The sequence below is a fragment of the Antrostomus carolinensis genome, unplaced genomic scaffold (assembly GCF_000700745.2).
Source record: "Antrostomus carolinensis isolate BGI_N321 unplaced genomic scaffold, ASM70074v2 scaffold4303, whole genome shotgun sequence".
NCBI lineage: Eukaryota > Metazoa > Chordata > Aves > Caprimulgiformes > Caprimulgidae > Antrostomus > Antrostomus carolinensis.
Window position 1 is genome coordinate 14,504 of NW_010304295.1, and position 23,532 is coordinate 38,035.

At 35.4% G+C, this 23,532-nt stretch overlaps 1 protein-coding gene across 1 annotated transcript in view; it reads right to left on the reverse strand.

Moving 5' to 3' along the window:
* Window positions 1-573: 573 nt before the first annotated feature.
* LOC104522164 (voltage-dependent calcium channel subunit alpha-2/delta-3) overlaps window positions 574-23,532 on the reverse strand; it is a gene marked incomplete at its 5' end in the record, with an annotated part of 75,502 nt that continues 52,543 nt past the window's right edge. Inside the window, 10 exons of the mRNA XM_029084110.1 lie at window positions 574-674; window positions 1,250-1,371; window positions 2,681-2,776; window positions 4,658-4,751; window positions 5,551-5,648; window positions 5,802-5,847; window positions 7,671-7,738; window positions 9,629-9,690; window positions 9,924-9,995; window positions 14,918-15,001. Coding sequence (XP_028939943.1) covers window positions 574-674; window positions 1,250-1,371; window positions 2,681-2,776; window positions 4,658-4,751; window positions 5,551-5,648; window positions 5,802-5,847; window positions 7,671-7,738; window positions 9,629-9,690; window positions 9,924-9,995; window positions 14,918-15,001 — 843 coding nt within the window. The remainder of the gene's footprint in view (window positions 675-1,249; window positions 1,372-2,680; window positions 2,777-4,657; window positions 4,752-5,550; window positions 5,649-5,801; window positions 5,848-7,670; window positions 7,739-9,628; window positions 9,691-9,923; window positions 9,996-14,917; window positions 15,002-23,532) is intronic.

Sequence of the window (23,532 nt, forward strand, 5' to 3'; positions counted from 1 at the left end):
CATTTTTAAATCTTTACATTTTATCTCTAATCTGTAGTTCTCAAACTTCACCTTTTAGTCTTTAGGTATTGTTATACTCTTGTTTGATAGACTGTAGAGCTTTATTATTCAATTTATATGCTCTGATCAAATCACATCTCTGATAATGCTAGAAAAAATGACCACTTTGTATCATTTGTTATAGGACAGGATTTTCAAACCTGAAGACTGGATGGAACCTTTATACATCAGATAGAATATATTACGTTAAGGAAAAAGAAATATAAGAAAAGACATATATCATATAGAATTATGCCTACTGAAAATGCTCTACTGATAATACTTATTTCCATTAAGTCAAACTCCATAGCTCACAGGAAGCTTGGATATTCAATTAATAAACAATAAAGTTCTTAGGTAAAGGAGGGATTACGAGTTCTCTACACTAAATCATTCAATTATATCTTATAGGTGCAACTACATCTTTCCCTTCTCCGCTCTTCTTAAAGATGGTATTCCTACACTAAATTCCTGCTAACCCCAAAGAGAAAGTGAGGAAGTCATAAACTGCTTTAAAAAAATGAACAAAAAAATTTAAACTACAACAATTTTACCTGCAACAACTGGAGATTTTCTGTCATCCAGAAGTTGAATAGCAGTACTGGCTGTCACTACATTGCTTTTGTTTGCAGTTTCTGTAGGGTGCAATAAGAAAAAAAAAAAAAAAAAATTGAAATAACATACTGCAGAATGAGGAAATTGAGCTTTTTTCCCCTGGTTTGAAGTAACAGTCCATGTGGATATAGTTCTCAGAAAATAAGACAGTCAAAATCATGTTGTACATATGCACAGAACTTACAGGCACTGCCGTTTCAAAATTCCCCAGCAGCCTAACAACAAGCTTAAAACACCGAAATGAGAAATCAGTTTTTGCCTTGTCTGCTAAAAGTGGCAACAGGTGACAACTGTTAGGGCTTCTCATTAATATGGACACTTGCTCTGTTGGACTTGTCTTTCTAAAATATTAGGCTGTAAGTTAAACTGTGCAAATATTAAATGAAAACTGTTACACCATATTTTGGGGCTTCGCTTAGAACCCTGTAAAAGATGCAACTGGTCAAAAGAGGACCAGTAAATTAGCTGCAAATTTTAATGTGTATTTTGGATTAACATTTGAGATTAGCTACAGAGCCCACTCTGTACTGACATACTTTAAATCCTTTCAGCATCATATATGGCTCAGTATTTAAAGAATGACAAAATTATAGACCTGTACTAAATGGGATTGAATAGACAAAGCTCCCAGGTATTTGCTCAGCAGCTCTTCTGTACCAGAGTGGAAAATGGTCAGCATTAAAAATGTTCTCCTTATCTTCAGCTGTCAGGAAATCTCTTGAGAAAGAAGAGAAAAGAAAACACTTGTTGTTTGTTGCATGGCACACAGTAGTTTCTAGCTTTGAAAGACAACAAAAAACAAAATGCAATCTTTTGGGAAAGAAAATGGTTTGGGACTATTTTTCTAATACCACTTGTTCAACAAAAGGGTTAACTTTAGCCCCCAATAATTATTTGTAACACACTTACAGTTGTTTTTGTTGTGAAGAATGGAAAGAGTACTGAAAAAACAGTTTTTCTAAGTGCCACTAAAAACATTTGTACTGATGTGTACAAATAAAAATGCTTAGTCTAAAAAGCCTTTTTCTCTCAGCACAATGCAAGAACTGTGAACGGTACGAAGTGGAAAAGGCACTGGAGATTTGGTAATTTGTTGCCACTGGCATTCACTCTTAAGTAACAAAGAAAAGTAATTTTACAGTCTACTTTCCAAATGATATGTAAAGGGTGGTAGTGGACAACTACATACTTTATTCTTCAATAATCTCAGGGAACATTGGCAGAGGAATGTTTTGTGTCAGTGAAAAGAGCAAGTATGAACTCCAAGCATTGTTCTGGTTTGCTGTCTGAGAGCAACAAATTGCAGTGCTACTGATCTCACCTGTCAGGCTACTCACACTACAGCAACATTTTGTGGTCAGATAACCACCATACAGTTTTATATTCAATAAACTTAGTTCATCATAAACATCAAGTGCATACTTTGTTTTACATGCAAATTGTATACAGATTTTCCTGGCAGTATCAAACTGCTGCCTGAAAAAATAATTATTGGACTTTTATTTTATACCTGTCCACTTTAAGAAACCTGTACCTCCACTAGATTACATCTTCTCCAAGCCAAATAGGAAACTCTCTAATGATGAGGTCTCCTGATTAGTCTTTCACCCAGCCCACTTCTGTCACTTGGCTTTATTTCAACACTAAAAAAATTTCCACAATAATGACGCAAAATCCCTGGAACAGCCTACAGATATTTGGTTTTTGATTGGATAGTAAAAAAACCCAAACAAACCATCTGCAGATGAAGCATATTCATAATTCTGCTCTGAAGAATAAAGGTGTGAGGCTAACTCCAAGGGAGTGGGGGGAAAGTAAACGTACAGGTGTAAAATAGCTTATTGTTCCAAATGTTCCAGCTGAAGAAAGATTCTAAGTGATCCTACAAAATCTTTCTGGCTTGTTCTATGTATTTCAGTGTGCTAGTGTAAAAATCTGGAAGAAACCGTAGATGGGCTTCCTAAAAATATTTTTTTTTTTTTCACTCTTTTCTCATATGGCTGCCAAGCATAGCTTTGTTACTTACTGATTAGTAAGCTGTTCTGGACCCACAAACAGGTTGATACGAGACAGTCCAGTCCGTGTTCCAAGGAAGGCAACCTCCACTCCCTTGTCAGAGTTTCTGAAATAGAGCAGAACACAAGCAAAGATAATGTTTCCAGACAGTAAACAGATAAAGCTATATTACTGGTCACAGAAAGTGTAAGTGTACATGTTTTTAAGAAAGACTGTTTTAAGTATGCTTCCTTTATTTTTTTAATGCTGGTTTTTAACTTAAAATAAGTTTTAAGTTTAAGGGTTTTGGAAAACACACAGTATAGAAATGTTATTTAGACCAAGAGTCACTAAAAAGTCAAAGACAGTAAATTTGGTAGGATTTTCAGGGAGGGATTATATGGAAGCCATAGAACAAACAGGTGTGGCATAGCTATATACCAATTATTTAATAACCTCGGGCAACCAGGGATTCAAGATGGTCAGGAATTCCAGATCTTGCTCCCCTTCCACTCAACACTTCTGTGGTACATATATGCTTCTAGTCATAGATGTGACTGTTGCTCAAGGAAGCAAAAACTAAGCCAGATTTAAAACTAGCTTAGAGTCAAATGCAGGTGCCATCAGGATAGGCTTTAGCCTCTAGATATGTGTCAGGTAGCGCAGGCTGAGCTCTGTTACTGCATTGTTATCATAGAATCATAGAATGGTTAGGGTTGGAAGGGACCTTAAAGATCATCTAGTTCCAACTGCCCTGCCATGTCGGGGACACCTTCCACTGACCCAGTTTGAAGCCATTACCCCTTGTTCTATCACTACCTGCCCTTGTAAAAAGTCCCTCCCCAGGTTTCTTGTAGGTCCCTTCAGGAACTGGAAGGTAGCTATAAGGTCTCCCCGAAGCCTTCTTTTCTCCAGGTTGAACAGCCCCAACTGTCTACTTTAAAACTAGTTCTTGTATGGCTACAAGAACTTCAGTCTTATTTCCACAAAACCAGGGACCAAAGTCTTAGTCATCTTGCTGTCTCATACTTCATTCTTTAATAAATAGTCTGTCTCATTAGCATAAGTCAGAATATGAAAGGGGATCAAAAGTCTCCTGCTAGTATCTTTCTGCAGCTGTCTTCCTTGTGTTTACTGGATCTGTTATTTCATTGTGAATGAGGATTCCAAGAAATTTTATACCTCTATATAAATTCATCAATGTCTACAGTATATTAACATGAAAAAATTTCTTATCTTTATCTTCTAAGAGGAGACTAGATAAACCCATACTTTGATGAATCAGACCTTATCACGTTGATTTTACTCCATTAGTATGAGTATGTGCTTCACAGAAATATATATTTTTTTCATTTGACTTCTAAAAAATTGTTCAAATTTAGCAAAATCTAATCAGGATAATCTCCAGAATGGCCTTACAACCACAGTATTTCACACAAACTGCTAATCTCAACGTCTGTTTTAATATTGTTACTTAGCACCTTAGTACATCATAGCATAAATTAATTAAGTAAAACATATAAACTCTAAAAGGAGCAGCTAATCTCCTGATTATCTATAACAAGAACTTAGATCCCAGTTAGTTCTGGAAAACAAAACAAAACAAACAAACAAGACATTATTTATTTTACCAGTGCAAGTTTTTCTATATATAATTTGTTCTGAGACAAATTACCAATTCCATCAACAATTTTGGTAAGTTTTGCATTAAATTTCGTAAGTGCTCTAAACCATTTCTTAGCAATACTCAGAATTGTAAGTTGTAGTTAATATATAATGCCATTAGTTATATTGTGAAAATTGAGTAAGCTTACAGCTAATTATCATGAAGTACACTACAACATAAACACTTAACACTGAACTCAAAACTGGTGATATTTAGGATCAAATAGTTAATATAATATTTTCATGCATATCAGGATTCATTAGATATTCCACCAGTTCAGCAACATAACTATCAAAATTCACACATGACTGACACATAATGACTGACACAAAGCTTGCTTACTCTGATTTATTTAATGCTAGACTGGTCCAATAAGCTTCAATTGGTGCACTCACAACAGCATCAAACAGAACTTCTTGGATCAATTCTTTATCACCTATTTCAATATATTAAAATCAGTTAACAGGTGCATACAGTGAGAATTTTTTTTTAGATTACTAAACCTTATTTTTTTTTACTCTGTACTATACTTTATCTGTGATAAGCATTCAAATCTTTTGCACTATTAAGCATTTACTATGTAATATTACATGGTATTTTACCACAATGCAGTATTTCTTATTTCATTTCACTAACAACAATTTTAGATTAAAAAAACAAAAATATTTCTGCATTTCATGTAATACATTCATGTACATATTATCTATTGCTCACATTTGCACATGATATAAGGTTAAAACAATTAGGCCAACTAAGAGCAACAAAAGCTCTACATTTCTGCAAATAGACAAAATACGTGCTTATCCATCTAAACTTTTTTTATTCTGCTTTGCAGTTCAGAAATGCTAATTGCGTACACATTCTCCCTAAAATACTCATGAAATATCAAACATATTCTTCAGAGGCATGATCCAAGGATTGACTCAGACCAATCCTATTTAACTTATAAAACCAGATGGAGCAATAATATTGGATAGTGTAGCTACACCATCTGAACGGAAACTTGAATGTTTGGTTCAGGCATATTGTTTACCTGTAAAAGTGAGATATTTCTATTGTCAGTATCTTTATTGATACCCTGGAAAAAGCTCAAAACCAAATGAAATTCCAAAGTGACATCAGCCAAGCAACCCTGTCTCTGTTTATCACTGGATAAACTAAGTAGCTTTACATTTTGTGGAAGATTCAGTACAGCAGTTTTTAGCTACCACAGGCATATTTAACAAAATACTTGCATTGGAGCAATGGCTCTTTTCCTGTGAGGTAGCGTTTAATTGCTTCTAACTGAGTCATTTGACGGTGTTCAGGATGCAAGTCAGTGTTGCAATAGGACCTGTGAACACATTGTCAAAACATTAAAATGTTAATACGTCTAAGCATGATCTCTCTTTGTCTTTGAACATAAAGAATTGGGCTCAGCAAGCACAAACAATATGAAACCAAGAAGGGTAACAGACACCAATTTCATGCTTTGTTTAAGGCTTACCATTCATCTGCTAAAGATACATCAGGGTGTTCTAAATCATGTAAACCTGTAACAGGAATAATAATGGGTTATTTAGGGAGCAGTCTGGGTAACAGATGGTTATTTACATACACTCCATAACATAAACCCTTCCTTCTTGGAAAGTGCATTATTACCACAATGTAATAAATCATAGTAAACTATGTTCAACTACACTTTGGGGTCTAACAAACTGGCAAAAGCCAACTAGATCAGGTCTAAAACTGAAAAGGTAGGAAAAACTTTTGTACTGATATGTTTAACTCATACAAATTACTCACATGATATAGTTGAAGTTTAGAAGAAAACTTGAGCAAAGAGAAATACACAATGGTAAAAGACTTTGATTTGTACTTGTCTTTGGCTAGTAAAGTTCTTTATGCTAAAATACATACTTCTCATTTCATGAGAGTTGTTCTCTTTCTCTTTTTTAAAAAATAAATTCTTTATAAAAAACAATTCTCTCAAAAGGTAAGCACACAGCCCATGAATACAAACAGCAATTTATGGGATCGTTCAGAATAGGTTTATTGTACTAACAGGTCATGCAAATGCTTGTAAATAAGAAGTATATCATTAGCAATATAGCATAATAAAAATGTACTTTGGCAATTTTAAAAACTCTTAAAACACTTATCAATAGACAATAAGCAAACAGGGTTCAAAAGGCAGGGCCTGGGTTTAAACCCCTTGAGTACATAATAAACAATGACAGAGCTACGGTGACTAAGGAAAGCAGGGAAGGCAAAATTAGAATTGTAATTACAGTCCTTGGGGAGGACAGTGAGGTGTCAGCAACAGAGAATCAGTGAAGGTAAGAGTGGGAGAAAAAGAACAGTTAGTTATGTCTATGTTAACATTTCTGGTGATGCATCCAGGAGGAAATATCAGACAGACTGGCTGAGATGTATGGCTGGATTAAAGAAAATAAGTAAGAGGTATGCTGGGAACACTTTGGAGATTAAGCAGCTCCAAGTCTCCTGCTGTGCTCTATTTCTATCTAGACATGTATTTGCTGTGAAAGTGACTCAAACTTTAAAGCTTTTCTTTTTACATCTCTCCTGGGTACAAAAATGTATTCATGTCCCAAAATACAGCTGAGGAACAAAAACCTGAATAAATTCACTATCTTGTTTAACATCACTGACAAAACAAGAAGTAGAATTGGAAATGGACTTCAGCATAAAATCAGAAAGCATTCCTCTATTAAACATTTTTTTCCTCAGCAACTGTTGAAACTTCTCAACCCTCTCTTCACTCTTCTGAAACACTTCTGCTCTTCCTTCATCTTCAGGAACCTGTGTTCTTGATCTTGTTGCCAAACAACTTTATCACCTCTCACAGTTGACTCCTCCATTCATTTTAACTGTGGACTTACGAAAAAATAAAACCATAAAGAAAGAACAGTTTTTCCTCTGGTTGCTTCTACTGTTATTATAAAAATGCAATATGTAAATCCTTGTACACAATGTCCAAAGCAGTTATAGCTCCGAAAAATTTCATAACATATAGTCTGCGAACAAAAAAGCCATAGCTGTTACAGTGTTCTCAGTGGTTACTTCATTCAGAAAACATCACAAAATAATTAGCATTCAGCCCTCAGTGAACCTCTGGAACATTGAGAGAGGAGGATGGAAGAAGATCCCCATCTAAAGAAGATTCACAAACAGCATGAGTATGCTTAATATAAATGAGGGAAAAAAATCCTATGAAGTAAAAGATCTTTGAAGGAAAAAAAAAAAAAAGAAAAAATCTAATTGCCTTATGAAATCTGCAGACAAACATACATGCTTTAGGTCAAATCAACAATAAAACTACTGTGTAAGCAACATGAGAAGGTAGGTATCTTACCTTCTTCTACAGTTACGTTCCCTCTGAAGAAATATTTTCCATGTCCTCTAGAGAGAGCCACACCTAAACTGTGCAGAGAAATAAAGCAGACCTTGAAATCTGTGAGACAAACAATAACAGACATTCAGAGCTATTTTCATTTCTAACATTTCCAGCCAGTGTACTGTGATGAACTTTAAAACTGTTTGTTTACAAACCCTCACTGATCATATTTATTGTTAAACTAGCTGCTTCAATGCTGTTTCAGTTCTGATGTGCCTGCAACAATCAGCTGTATTTATGTGCGCTTAGAGGTGCAGTAAACCATTATTTTCTGGCAAACTAATAAACGAGTCCCTCTAAGCACACTGCTGTTCACCCAGCATGAGATTTCTTCAGCTGAGCCTTGAACATGCCTATGAACTTACAATGAAGGAGATGATTCTTTGTAAATCAGACTAAGCTGTTGAGAAACTATGTAAGTATGGGAATTAATGGAGCTACTGAGAGGAAAAGAATTTCATATGTGACAACAGTATCATGACTCCTCTTGGACTATTCTTTCTGTGAATCACATTTTTAGCTAGTTTAACTTTTTTGCATTGACTTCAGTTTCATAAACTCTCCACAGTTACGTGCCCAGTTTTCATTTGGTTTTTAGTCTACGATTTAAACTATTCAAATTCAATGAACTGCCTGCGGGATCCCTTGACTCTCCCTGTTGAACACATACACAGAATACCTTCTGGCATTCATTGATTCAAGGGGATTATATCAGGTGAGGAACCTGCCAGTAATCAGTAAGACTGAAAATACGTAGGCTGATACTTTAAGTACATGTAGAAGCATCAACTCCAAAGCACACCTGCTGCAAAAAACAGCTCAATCTGAAAATGGGTTGAACAATAAACAACTTTGACACTGCAGTGTATATTTTAATAAATGTTGCCCCTGCTGTCTTCCTGAATCTATACTCCTACCCATCAAAACAAGATACAGATGATGCTGAAAAAGGCAGGACAGTTTTACTACTATATTTCTACCCTAAGAATCAGAACTCGCACTGCATGTATATATGTAGCCCCGTATCTGTTTACTAAATAGGGTAATAACGACAGTGCCATAGGAAAAGGCAAACAAACAAAACAAACAACAAAACCAACAAATCACAAAATAAAAATACCAAAACAAAACAAAAAAATACACTGAATTTTATCACCCATGTGTGAATTTTAACAAGAATAAACATGCATTAGAGACCAGAGAAATGTGCCTATATATTTTTAAGTGGAAATGTAGCTCAAGTTCTGTGAAATGGTTCCATTGAAGAAAATTTCAGTTGAGTATTGCAACTATCAGCCTTCTCCTTTAAGAATAAGGTACAGTTAGTATTCTTTTATTAATGGATTACTTCTAATTCATATATGAACATTTTTAAAGTGACTTCCTGTCATTCTTCCCCCCCCCGCCCCCAACTAAGATGCATGCCAAAATAATATGGCTGACTTGCTCAGTTTTAGTTATACAAATACACTGAAGGAAGTTCAGAGAAACAAAATAACCAAACCTCAAATTGGAAGTGAAATACTATCTCATTTAACATTACATTTTTGTTGTGGAAAAAAAAAATCAAAATGGGGCCCAATATGTAGTTACTTAAATGGATTACAGTATTTATGGCTCTCCAAGTACTCGCGAAAGCCTTTCGTTCAATGTAAACCTCAACTGAATATTTTTTTAATGAAACGTAAGCCATGACAAACACTGCGAGTTTGCCTGTGTGAGCTTGCACAAACTTTCCATCCTTGGAAAAGCTGAAAGGAATGCTGGTAGGTTCCTTTTCCTTGCTATTTTCAGCATTGTCCAGGGATATTTCATTGTCAACTTTTGCTGATGAGCTTTTAATGAGTTCACAAGCTCTGTACAAATGCAAATTCAATGAGTCTGATGAAATGTCCATTTATTATGGTCAGCTCTACCTGAATGGAGTACCCTTGATGTCTGTATAATAGTAGTCATTTGTCATCACCAATACTCGCTTCTAGATTCAGAACAAGAAAGTCAGAAGGGGAGGGAAGAAGAAGTTAGTTTGCTATAAGAAATGTATAAAAGATCAAGTGGTTAGTCATGATAAAATTACAAGCAATGTTTATGTTCAGTGAATGAAAAAAAAAATGTACTGCAGTGAAGCGTATCTACGACGATCTTAAAAGTTGTAACAAAAATGAACTGCTTGCTTTATACTTAGTTGGAATAATATTTTATACATTGTACCCCTTTGTCCACTGTCTTCTTTACTTCCATGGAGAATTTCCCTGTTTTCCGATTCACCATTGCATTTCGGAGCTGAAATGAGGGAAATATGTGTCAATTCCTTTATTTGCATTTTCTGTAATTCTTTCAACTCTGAGCTGTCTGGTACCCTCCTTTGGACTAAGCAGTAGTTCTTCATTTCTTCATTTTCACTGAACAACCCCCTCACAGATTTTACTATTGACTGTATAGGTCAAGACTCCTGCTGCACAACTTTAGAAAAGTTGCTGAGGTACATAAGATAGGAGCTCTCAGCATCCTTCATAGCAAAAAAGCTCTCTGTCTAATAATCTGGATCTTAGGTGGAATAAACACTGTAATTGATGACTATTCTGCAGTTACTGCATAGGAAGATAAGGACTAGGTTCCCAGCTTGCTTTAGCTGAAGTTATACCAGGGGTCAGTGTTTAAATACATCAACAATTATACATATAATAACAAAGGAAAAGAGAGAAAAACCTCACTTATCCTACATGATTCATTCTGCTCCTGCTTGATATTCTACATTGGGCTGCATCCTAAACTAGCACCAGAAACTTCATCCCAACTGCATCAGAAATTAGAACTAGCAAAAGAATGACAGCCCATTTGATCAGTAACCTGTTTCAATGGGGACACACAGCTGCAGTGCTCTGTGATTCCCTCTGGTTGACCACTGGTGTCCAGGCACCCCTTGCAAGGTAATAAATTTTATCTATGTAATGGAAATCCTAGGTCAGTCACAGCTTTAAGAATTGGCCTGGACCTCTCTCTCTCTCTCAAAGTTGTCCAAAAGACTTTTTAATTCCCCTTCAAAACCAGGTTTCAATACTATATAAACCAAAAACTCAAAGTAGCTAGGGAAAACAGAAAATAAACGAAAAAGTTTATACACAATGGCTTACCTGCTGCTCTGCAAGTTAAATGTCACTTATTTAGATTACCACACACTGTTTTTCAGTAACTTTTTTCTAGCCTCTACATGAGCTGCAGGCTCCCAGATCTGTGCTGCAAAGTCCTTACTCATGACCTCTAAAAAGTCTTTCCTTAGTACACCTACTTGCTTCCTAGGAAAGAAGAGCCTTCTTCCCAGAGGACACCAGCTGACATAGCCTCCTCATGCCATGATGATGCAAAGAGTAGGAAAACAAAAACTGTTCCCCAGGTCTATAAGCCAAAATGACCTGCACTGTCCCTAACAAAGAGTACACGCTCCCCTGACACAGCTCGTCTGAGAGCAGGGTCCTGAGCTGAAACTGAAGAATGACAAGATGTGAGTTTTGAGAAATCCTCAGCCTTAGTGTTTTGGATCTGCCTATTTATCAGTTCAAGACTTCAAGGAAGAAATAAGAAAGTTACTGTTTAGCAGTTATACCATTCATATATGGATTTTATTTGAATGCTCTTAGATTTACAAATGGAAGAAATGATTTCTTTTGCTTATATTTTTAATTAATGACATAGATGCAGAAAGTTGAAGGTGGTTGTTTCAGGATATTTTCAATTATAAAGTGAAATTGCTATAGTTGTGGGGTTTTTTGTAGTAAGAAGCACCTATAAATCTTTCTCAGTTGTAATTTTCATCACAATAGGAAAATTCCACTATCACTAATTAATTCACACTCCCTCTTCAGGAGTATTCACAATGCAGAATAATATTGACAAAATAAACATTTTATGTCTCTTCTATTGCTTATCTATCTGAACACAATTTTGGACATTGTATTTTTGCTGAATAAATATCTTCTGTTCTCTAGTACCTCATGCCAGAATGGACAATTCAGTCAGATTTTAAAGAAATATTATGAAGATAGTGATATCAATGCACTCTGCAGGCTTTTTGAGTTAGTATGGAGTGAAAAGAGAATGACCAAACTTGCCAGTGAAATATCTGGTTCTATTCTCATGAACAAGTTGAGTGTGGTTGACCTATCAAAAACTGCAAACTTTGAAGCTCTTTAAATTTAATTCTTGGGCACCTAGATTTGAATTAACAGTCTTAATCTTCTGTCAGTGAGCGTAAAAGGGTAGTTTTTAGCTGGAGGCATGTGTAAAATAAAGCATATATTTTACTGCAGGTTTTTTTTAACAATACATAATAGGCAATTCTGGAAATATTTTCCCATTTTAAGTTTTGTGGTTTTGGACTTGGAGAGCTGGTCTTAATTAACCATCTACTTTCTAACATTTACAGAACAGTTCCATTTATCTTTAACATGGTTTTCATTTTTCTCCTATTGGTGCCTGCAGTTGTCTAAGACCCATTCCTCCCACAAGCCTCAGGCAAGTCATAGATTTACTAAAAGGGCCTCCAAACTCTCAGTAGTGTTTAAGATCAAGTCTGCATGTGGGATTTAGAGTTTTGCTTTTCTTCTTTTTTTTTTTTTTTTTTTTTTTTCCTTCTTGCTGTGATTACATTTCTTGGCTTTGTAATCTGGTTTCTCAGCTCTTCTGCAGTTTCATCTCCCTCCTCAAATGCATAAAATAAGTACTGCCTCAGCTGGCTTCAAGCCCCAAAACATTCATTCATAGTCTTTATTATTTGGAAAAAAGTATTTCATTCAGCTAGAAATTATAAGAAAAGAAGTGAGTTAATGAGGAAAAGGTTTCTGTCCAAATTGAAACTTCTTGTCTTTGTATTCCCTAACTATGCTGGAAGACACTGTTAGTTTAATAAGCTGATGCTAAGATTTCTATTTCTAATAAAATTCAATAACAGCAAGATAGCAGGTACTGTCAACCTGGAAAATGAACTGGTGAATATATATTTACACCAACTCTATTTATGGTGAAAAAAATTCTAACCTTAGTTCTGTCCCCTTTCCTTATTAGATGACTAGAGGAAACATTTATTCACCTTCTCAAAGTAATACACATTATTACTCCTTCAACTAAGTATCTTCCCAATCAATTGCTAACAGCCCAGTTTCACTGCTATTGTATGAGATCATTCTATATTCTTGGAAAACTATGTAACCATTAAATTAAAGTGGTAAAAAGTAAGAAAATGTCTTAATCAGCTTCCATGTAATTGTTTCATGGGAGAAAAATATAACAGTAGTAGTCTATGTTATTAAAAGCAGCTATATGAATACATTCTTTCCCTCTACAGTTGAATAAACAATGCTTTACTACCCAAACTTGTAAAAACTCAAGAACATCAAATCCAAGGCCTTGGGTGAAGCAGAGCCACACGTAGCTCTCAGTCTATGAGATACTTCACAAAGTTTTAAGTCTCCTACACATATTTACCATTTTCACTCAAAATTAACAATATTAAGGAACTGCCTATTACAAAAGATCAACAAAAATAACACACACTTTTTGGGCACTCATTTGAGGATTAAAACTGTAAAAATTAAGCAGAGAAAGTATTGGAAGAAATAAAAAAAAACCCAACAAACCCGAAGATAAACAATAAGAAAAAAATATCACGAACATTAAGCAGTACTTAACTACAGCAATAACACTCGAAAGGAGAGAGGAAATATTAAAAGGTCATCTGCAGAGGAACTGGTTGAGTAATACGTCATCAAAAATAAAAGGCAAGGTATAAAATATTAAGTCAATGCAATAGCCAAGATTGCAGAACGCTGCTACAGTATATGAAAACTAATGAAGAAGTCTTAAATAGTATATGCATTGAAAACTGCACAAAGTATACAAGAAATATCAAAAAAGCTAGAGTGTGCACTCCAGCGCAAAACTTCGAATAAGATGGCCTCCTAGGAGAGGATGAGGACAATCTATCACCTGATGAAACAGACATTGCCTAAAACATAAATGAACTGTTTCACTATTCACAAAGGGGGTGGAGAGCAGGAGGAATGCAAGATATATATTTTGTAAGGGAGAAAGAAAATATAGACTTATGTCAGAACAGGGATCAAGAAATTAGTACATCTGAAGACTGACAAGGCTCCAGGGGCAGTTGTACGTGATCCATCCCAGATTTCGGAAGGACATGACAAAGTAAATATGGGAACCTTCAGTGGATATATTCAAAACCCCTCTGAAAAGGTAGAAGTATGAGGGACTTGAGAGAAGCTAACATGGTACTGATATTTGAGAAGGGATTGAAGAGACATCTATGAAAAATACAGACATGCAGTTGTGACTTTGGCAGTAGGGAACTTAAGAGAAAAACTAAATTACAGGACAGAAAGAAGAACACCTGGAAAGTTACGATTTAATTAAGGACAGTCAGCACAGATTCACACAAAACGAATCATGCCTAACAAATCAGATTTATTGAGGAAGTAACAGAAAGACCAGGCAAAGGTTAAGCCATGGACATAAGGAAAGCTTTTGATACAGTACTGCAGAAAAGGCTAAGCCTGCAAGGTAAGAAAGAGTAAGATAAAGAGTGAACTACAGAGTAGACGGAGCGCTGAAAAATGAATTTAACAGAAAGGATTGTGTGCACAACAGCTGATAGAACGCATGCTTCTGCAGCTATACATCTGAAATTAGGAGTTTGGAGTGAATCTGTGCTCTGAATAGAGGTCAAAAAATCCAATTTTGTTTATTCGTTTGATGTTTTTTGATTTTGTACACTAAGGAAAACAGCATGCATTATTTCCATTAAGGAAAGAGAGATCTCATGGAGAAAAGTTAAACTCATTCCTTCATTTCTGAGTTTCAGCAGTTGTCTGGGTCAGCCCTAAAGAGATATTCTACTCCCTTCTTAGCACTGTATTTGCTATCCAGCAAATATACACAATGGGATGTATGGAGAATGCAAGGACGATGAGTTTTACCAAAGATACAAAGAGTCTGTGTTTGTGGTATATGCATATGTCAGGAAGAATCAATACAAAACAGTTATAAAATTCTGAATTAAATAAAAGGGGCTATTGTCCTTCCCTTCCTGAGAGCAGTCAAGTGGCCTCTCTAATGACTACTGAAACAGTTTCCAGGTACAGTAGTGGGATGCAACTATGTCTTCCGACAGGGTTTTAAAACACATCACTTACCACATCATCTCTGTCTTCCCACTCAACCTCAGAAAGATCCACACTACTATAGTTGGGTTTTCTTCGTTTCTTCCCCTCTTCATACTGGCATAAAAAAGGTGAAAAATTTAGCACATCCTGTTTTATTTGCATAAGATTTTATATTAGAAGATTTTAAAAATTTGCTGGATGCATGCTGACTGTATGCAATACACATAACAGTAAGTGGCTTAATTTATACAAAGTGCACCCTATTGCTACATAAATTTTGTCTGTGAACTAAAAACCTACATCCCAGATGATTATTTGCAGGATCTTGTGCCAGGATACAAAGCTTTTCTTGATGGGCACACTAAGAAGTCAAACTCAGCAGTTGTACCTTCTTCTCCCCATATGGAAAATACATGAGACCTCGATCTTGTAGTTTATGTTAAATGTCTCAAACTAGCTCTTTCAGCTGTACAGGAAGTTATGTTTACTATAATCTTATCAACAAAATGTTTACACATTTCTCTTTAAACAAGATAAGATGCAAGTCTTGGGAAGTATGGTGTTAACATTTGCTGATACTACATTTTATCTACAACTTTATGGGGGAAAAAGTAATACACTAAATAATGATAATTTATAGTTTTTTATCACTAGTCAGTGTTACACTATAAATCACACATTTAAAATAAACATTCTAGTGACAAATTGATTTGACATCGAGGTGTTTATAATGTAGGAAATTCTGCCCTCTGCTGAACATTCAAAATCAGAGAGCCTACTAGTGTAAGAACAAAATCCTTGCTCGGTGGAAGAAGAAAAAGTATTTAGGAAGATCTGTGAATAAAGAACCTAACTGGTTAAGAAAAGCTATGACAATATATTTGAAAAAAAGAAATTAAATTTGGGAGAGGATCAGCATAATGTGAAATCTGGTCTTTTATGATGCACATAAGCAGGAGGGAAAACCACAAGTCTTTCTATGAAGTATGACAGCAGACATCGGGGTAGTGGGAAAAATCCCCAAATTGCTTTTGTGACTCCCCAACAATAGCATCACAGAAGGATAGAAAATGTACCTGTAAGGCAGTATATATAGCTGATTCTCCTCCCTCAGGGCAGGACCAACTATACCATAAACCAAACCTGTCAGTGCTTGAGACAGCCAATTCATCACTGGGGCCAGTGGTACAGGAACTTTCAAGCACTTACTGCAGATTACAGAGACTAGAGAGGCCAAAGAAAAAAATCTTCTCTCTGAGCATTAATAAGTTATTCCCATCCTGACTTTTTCCTCTCTAAATTAGAAGATTCTGATATGAATCCCAGAGGTGCTTTTGGAGACCACAGTATTTAAAAACAGGCATGACAAAATCTTCCTGAAGAACAGCAAACTTTTAAAAATATTGACTGGGTCATAATCATAGACATTTTGAGATACTAGTAGCACTGTAAAGTTTGTTCTAGCACAGGCTTCACTGAGCCCCCTTAATGTTTGATCATGACAACTTGGATACTCCAATTATTTCTACAAGTTATTCTTTTGGTAAACTATGTAGGATAAAATCCTGAATCAATTCTCATTCTTCTTTTGAAAAACAAAAAATCCTAGCAACTCTACTGGTGTAAATCTTAGACTAAGTTCTGAGAATTCATGCAGATACAATTGAAGAATATGTTCATGTGCTTTTCTTGCCCCATTGCTAGAAGCCACCATTCTTATAACAACAAGGTTATCTACTTCTGGGCTAATGCTATTTGACAGATGGGTAGAGAGATGTAAAGAATTTCTGCTTTCAGCACATGCTTATACACTAGACTGTGAATTCAAGCAGCTCAGTGCTATGACTAATTCTTGCTACATGACAGCTCTGATAGCCAAAGAGATAACTATACACAAAATACTGAAGTACAAAATTTGCAGCCAACGCAGTTAAATCTCACAAGAATAAAATATGAGAGGATAGCATCCAGTTCATTACCAGGGCTTGATTTTTGTAGCTACATTTTACAAGCCTTTCATTATGGCTGCAGCTATATCAATATTATCTTTAATCTTTACACAGAGTAACTATGTCTACTCTCTGTGGCTGCAGCAATTAACCAAGCAAATCTCTGGTCTAATTTAGTCATTCTAGTATAGAAATGGTTACAGTCAAGCTCTGAAATACTGAGAGCTGAAAAGTGTTAGATGGAAGTTAGCTGGGATCATTTCAGTAGAGCAAACAGCTCCTGTACTGATTCCAATGCTTAATTACATCCTTATTCACAGATGTTGAAGAGCTTCTGGGCTATACTGCATTCTCAGACACATGTGCAAATCCTTACTTATGACAATAGGAGTTTAAATTGGGTGGCTGACAGCAGAAGTAGGTTTCAAACATAAGGCCAACCATTTGCATCATATTGATTACAGGGTTTGTATTTATTTTAATCATATAGATTCTACACCTTGCACTCGAAAGAGTGAAAACAAAATCCAAAAGCAATCAAATGAAGGACTGGATAAAACATTCAAAGTTCTGCAGCAAAGCCAGAATTGGAACCATTCATGCCTTAAAAATTCAGATAAGCAGAAACAAAGCCAAAATCTCAATGCTCAAGCAAGGGTTAGGCTCTATATGCACTCAAAAGAACAGAAAGTGTAGTTCTTAAACACATTCAGAACAGGAACTAGTAAAGTATTGAGATGCCTAAGCCCTCATTCAGCCCTTACACTTGAGGTGCTACTGTTTAGTTGCTGAAACAGGTATTCAGTAAGTAAAGAGTAGATTTATGTTACAGTTCAGAGAAGGATAGCAGATAAAACAAAAACCAACTTTCAGCAAGGACAGGACACCAAAAAATAGCAATTGTTTGTACATTTGGGTAACTTTGCTTACAAATCTAATTTTCATGAAAATACTACTTTATTCCCAGCAGTAAATTTACATATATTTATGTTTACGTAACCAGAGCCTAAAACATAAATGCAAGTAGATAAAATATATTTCAGAATGGCACTGTTCAATTGGCCATTCTTCTCTAGCTTCTTTCTAGTTTTATTACTTAACTGATTTCGTAGTAAAAGTTACTTATGGACATAGAATCAACTCACCAGTAAAAATGGCATATATCTATATCTTTTTCTCTGGTAGCAAACCTGATCTAACTTTTTATCTCTGATACTCCTGGGTGAAGTATAAAATACTGACTGAAGGCTGAAGTCAAACCCATCTGCAAGATTACTATAAAGCACTGAAACAAATTATTAAGGGACCAACTGGGAAAGATAGAAACTAGGAGCCCAACCAAATTACTCTGATTTAAATGCATGGGAAAAGAGCTAGATTTAAACTGTGTGCTGTTAATCTACTTTGACTATTATGAAATGTGCTGATGCTATATAGTAGTTAACTTCTAATTGGGGTGGGGGTGGGGGATACTGAAAGTTTTTAAATATCTGGACTACAATACAAACAAGTCTGCTCAAAACTATATGATAGCTCCAACATTATTTTTGTTTGTGGAAAGAACACAGTAAATGATTTTGTTTGGTAATCAGAATGAGGTTTATCTTACTCAGTATCTTTTATTTGAGGCTTGGCCAAACTCTTGTAGCACTGGATGATTCAAACAACATGTGACGTGTACTGTTTAAAGACTGAATCAGATTTTTTCACCACCCCGTATACAACCATTTACATGTGCCATTATTAAAATCCTTGCTTTGATTTTTTTTTTTTTTTTTTTAAACACAAGCTGTCCCAAACCATCTGCATTGAATATGACCTGCCACATGTTTATAAAGTCAGAGTGTAGCAATCTGATCACAGAGAGAGCAAGCTACATCTTAACAGCTGCAAGCCTTGGGTCTAAGGTGATTGGAATTTCTCAGACGTGCTCCATCTGGATAATGGGGAGGTAGGAGAGAGTAAGTTGCTGTGATAGCAGCCTTAGAAGCGTCAACAGATTTTAGCAAATTTAGCCACACTTGTGGAATCATCTATGAGAAAACACTATAGCAAGAAAGTATCTACTAAACAACAATCAAAAACTAGGGAGGTAAAACAATTTCAATTGAAAGATTTTCCTTGCCAAACTACTATTCTATGTACAAAAGTAAGGGATCAGGAACTAAAAAACTCCTCCAATTTTAAAACATAGCATCAATCAATTAAGTTTCATGGATTTGGATTAGTACTTCAAAATTAGGATAATGTATTAACCTATACAGGATATGAAATTTTTTTGTTTTGTTTGTTTAGAGGAGTCAAACTTGAATATATACAAACATGTTTTGCTGAGATTGAATTTTACACCATTAAAGACACAATACAGTTGCATTTATAACTTTAACTTACAGGAAGCCATCCTGTAAAGTTATTCTTGTCTACAGAGTTTGATAGGAAAGGTTGAATGAACAAATACCAGAGGAAAATCATCATTAACTAAAATTCCACTCTTTTCCATATAGTTTTAAATGAATAGACGTAGACTGAATACATTGTCATTACTACAATTCCCTGGTCTAGCCAGGGATTCGGCTACCTCCCTTCTCTAAGATTCTGGACACTGATGTTACCACTTATTTATTGTCTAGTGTAGCTCTGACTGATGTAATGCAAAGACTGCAGCTGTTTGAATGGAAACTACATGGAATCTGCCTCTACATGGTCAATGCAACAACTAACACTGAGACCTTCACCAGGTATCCATCCTAGCACAAATGGCTGCTGAGCAACTCTACTCCTTATTGAGGTGACTGTGCCAGGGGAAAGCTCATTTTATGCCACCATTAGGAGCAGAATCATCTGTTTCTGTCATTAGTCCTTCAAGTGTGTCTTCTTTGCTCTTTGCATATAATAAGGTAGGAGTATATTGCTGCTGCCTTTCCTGGCTGCAAAGGGAGGTATACCCCTGAGTGAGGCACTTCTCCAAAAAGAGCCATGCCACCCTGCTATGTATATGTGCACAGAAAGGAACAGGAGGGGGATACTTCCTTCCTACTTTTCAGCAAGGATTGTAATAACTCCAAATTGTAAATTCTTCTAAATATATTTATAGTAAGTCCTTCAACATTAGTCCAGTAATAAATAATACCACTATCATAAGATGCTTAGAGTTTAAATACTACAGGACGATGACAAAATAATGGAAGATACAGTGGAAGGTCATGACTAGACAGGGGCAAATATCACTTCAACAGGTTGATTCATACTCTGACATTTGAAAAAAACCCAAAAAACAACAACGGTAGTGAAAAATACCCTTCACTGCTTCACCTGTTTATAGAATATCACCCACAGTGACTAAGCCTTCATTCACCACGCAGTATATAGTTCCAAAACATTCTGCCTGGGGATACAGGTGAAGCAGCATCTATCTCAATGTACATCACCACTGCTTGGTTTTTAAGCCCTTTATTTCATTTGGATTTTTTCCCCTGCTCATATGATCCTGATATGTCTTTTGTTATACTTTTATTTCATTATTTGCATCTAGTTTGCAGCCTCAAATGATCTTTTATTGATCTGCACTCAATCTTGAATTTGTAGAACGTAAGGTGTCCAGTCAAAACCAAAGTTACCTTCTATACAAAGGTTCTAATTTTGATATTAAAAAGACAACATCTTTATTTTCTTCGGGAAATAGGAAGAACAACTTTCCTTTCCAAAAAGAGGCTTTCATGATAATGCTATTATTTAAGACGTTAATCCAGAAGTTCCTAGGTTAAGGTTGGCAGTAAAAAACCGTTATTTTGGACTGATTTTTCATGCCAGATGGCAGTGACAAACTGCCACACTATAAAATTTGCAGAATTATTGCAGAGAAAAGCTGACAACAGGAGCGATGTCATTTGCTAGGAAAAAGAGAATAATAAAATTCTAAGTTTCCAGGCAGAGAAAAAGTAGGAAAAATTAGATATACCACATACACAGAAGAACCCTCTAGCAAAGTAATAGAAGACAATAATTCTCATGCCATGTGTATTTAAATTATTCTGTCTACTTACACTCATAACGTGTGTTTGCATTACAAATTGTGCAGTAATGTTTAAACTGATGAAACAAAATACGGAAATATACAGGTTGAGGTAAAATTAAATATAATAAACATCTTTAAGTCACACACCTACAGGCTGGCCAAAGAGTGCATCAGCTGAGCTCACATTTTCAGGTGGATTGCAGTTGATTAGCAATGCAACATGTATGTGATTCACTCCTCTGAAAAAAACAACCCCTCTATTTAGGATTTTTTTTTCTCTTCTGAGGACCTTATCATTTGGGATTATGTAAAACTGGCAGCTGCTTATAATTATTTGGCATTTGAGTAGAAATAATTAAAAACATCTGCCTTTATCTTAGTACTACCAGACTTAAACCCGTGAGCTCAGTTATACCTAACTTCAAAGCTGAAAGCAAAGAATAAAAGAAAGCTTCACATATTGCTAACAAATTTTCAGTGATTCATTTATATGTACAACCAGTTATTCAACAGCCTTCAAACCTTTAATTATCTTTTAAATATATGTAATTTTGCACTACTAATTAGATAGCAATTTAATGCTCTCACAGGGATTCAGACGGGCTGTCTTTTTTGAAATGTAAACTCACATAGGAACAATCATTGGCATTCAAGTGATTGAATTCTTCAGTTATTTAAATGAACGTCAGGCATTTACACTGTTCAAATCATTTAAATATTCTGCTGTCAGCTACAGCTGTAGAGTTTTATGGAGTCGCTGAATAAAGCAAGGGTAAGTGTAGGTTATCTTACGTTCCAGGCGGGACTCCCCAGAGAGAAATGAGATTTGCTGCTTATGAAAGGCTAACACTGCTTAAGTGGGGCATTAATGTTTCCCCTGAGACTTGGATTTCTCTGGTTTTCTATACCAGGAGAAACAAATTTTCTCAGAATTTACAGCTACAAAAGACTTAATACTGATCTAGCTATCTTTAAATACTCCAGGTCCTTCAGCTTAATACGATATATCGTGACAGTCAACATTCTAAGTTTAAAATGGTAACTTACTCAAGCAGCAAAACCACAAATATATATTGCTGAGGGTACTGCGATATATACTTGGGCTTTGATTTCTGTGTGTAACTTTCCCTATTAAGACTGATTGAATTAAATAAAGATGTGCATCATTTAAAGAAAACAATGTACCAATTTAATTGGTTTACAGTGATAAAAAGAGCATTCATATACATGCATTGGAAAAATCACCATTACTAGCCTTCCAGATCTTATACTGAGAATATGAATATATGTCTCAGTCTTCTCGGAGACAAGGGATTTTGATTTAAACTCAGAAATATTACAAAATCTTTACTCATCATGGACATTATCAGATTAATTCATAAGTCATAATGCATTCTTAATTTTACACTTCTCAAAAAATGGTAAAATCTGAATAAAATATTTGATTCCATAACACATGCATTTGTCTTTAAATACATATTTTATTTAATTAAGGAACTTGAACTCCTTGTTCAGGAACTTCGAGTATTCTGCACTAAACAAACCTAGTAATTACCGAAAACAAAATCCTTCTTTACTCCCTGAACAAAAATACAAATTCCACTGCCAACTATGAATCAAAAAAAAAACCAACCCAGACTTCACAAAATCCACTAGCAATTTTGCTATTATTCATTGAAAGCCATGTAGATATCACGACTGAGAAGCAATAGTACAAGCCCCTCACACCAGATAAGATTTACAGAGGTGTCAATCTGTGACTATGGCAGACACTAATCTTTCAGTGGCATTTCTTAATTTCTCTGTAATCCCACTACACTTTTTCCTAAGAAAGCAGTTTTCCTCTGGAATCAACATTTAACGAACTACACAACGGCAGTTACAGTAAGGAGCAATCATTTATAATAAATATGGGGTTGGTTTTAAGTGTATGTACAAAGTACATATCACTTATTTATTACCCTTCCTTTACATTCAGTAAGATCATTTCTTTGGCAAACTGTAACATCATCATGACATATTTTGCATTTGAAAATTTAATGGTAACACCTAGCACACTGCAGGCACTAACAGGGTGCTGAAAAGCCAGCAATTAAATCTGACATAACTTGCTGAGAAAAACTTTGTCCTTATGCACGTATTTCAGATGTGTAAGGAGCCTCAGAAACCAAGTTACTGCCTTGAAAAATCTCAAGATTAACTTTTGAATGCCCAGACAATTCATTTTTTTCCTCTAAACAGTAAGTCATGGTTCTAAACAAAATATCAAATTCAAAATTACATCATAGAATTTAAAATATGCTCTCTTGGAAAACAAAATCCCACTCTGTAAAAATAGAAACTTTTAATAAAAATGCAGCATATAGGAGCATTCTGACACAGCTATATTTTTAAAAAATTGAAAGATCATTACCGTCAGCTACAGTTTCTTGAGTTACCACTGGAGTATTTCTGATCAGAAAAGCACCTTAAAAAGCATAAAACTTGATAAAGCATTTAAAACGTACTCATCCACAGTGGGATTTTTTTTAAAAAGGCTTTGAAAAGCAGCAGAAAGATGCCACTTTTTATTATTATTTTTTTTTTCCCACTTAAATTCCAGTTGAGATGAGTTTCTGGATGCTGCGGCTGCAGCTCGCACGGAGGATCACGCATCCACACGCACCCTCACCCTCCCCGCG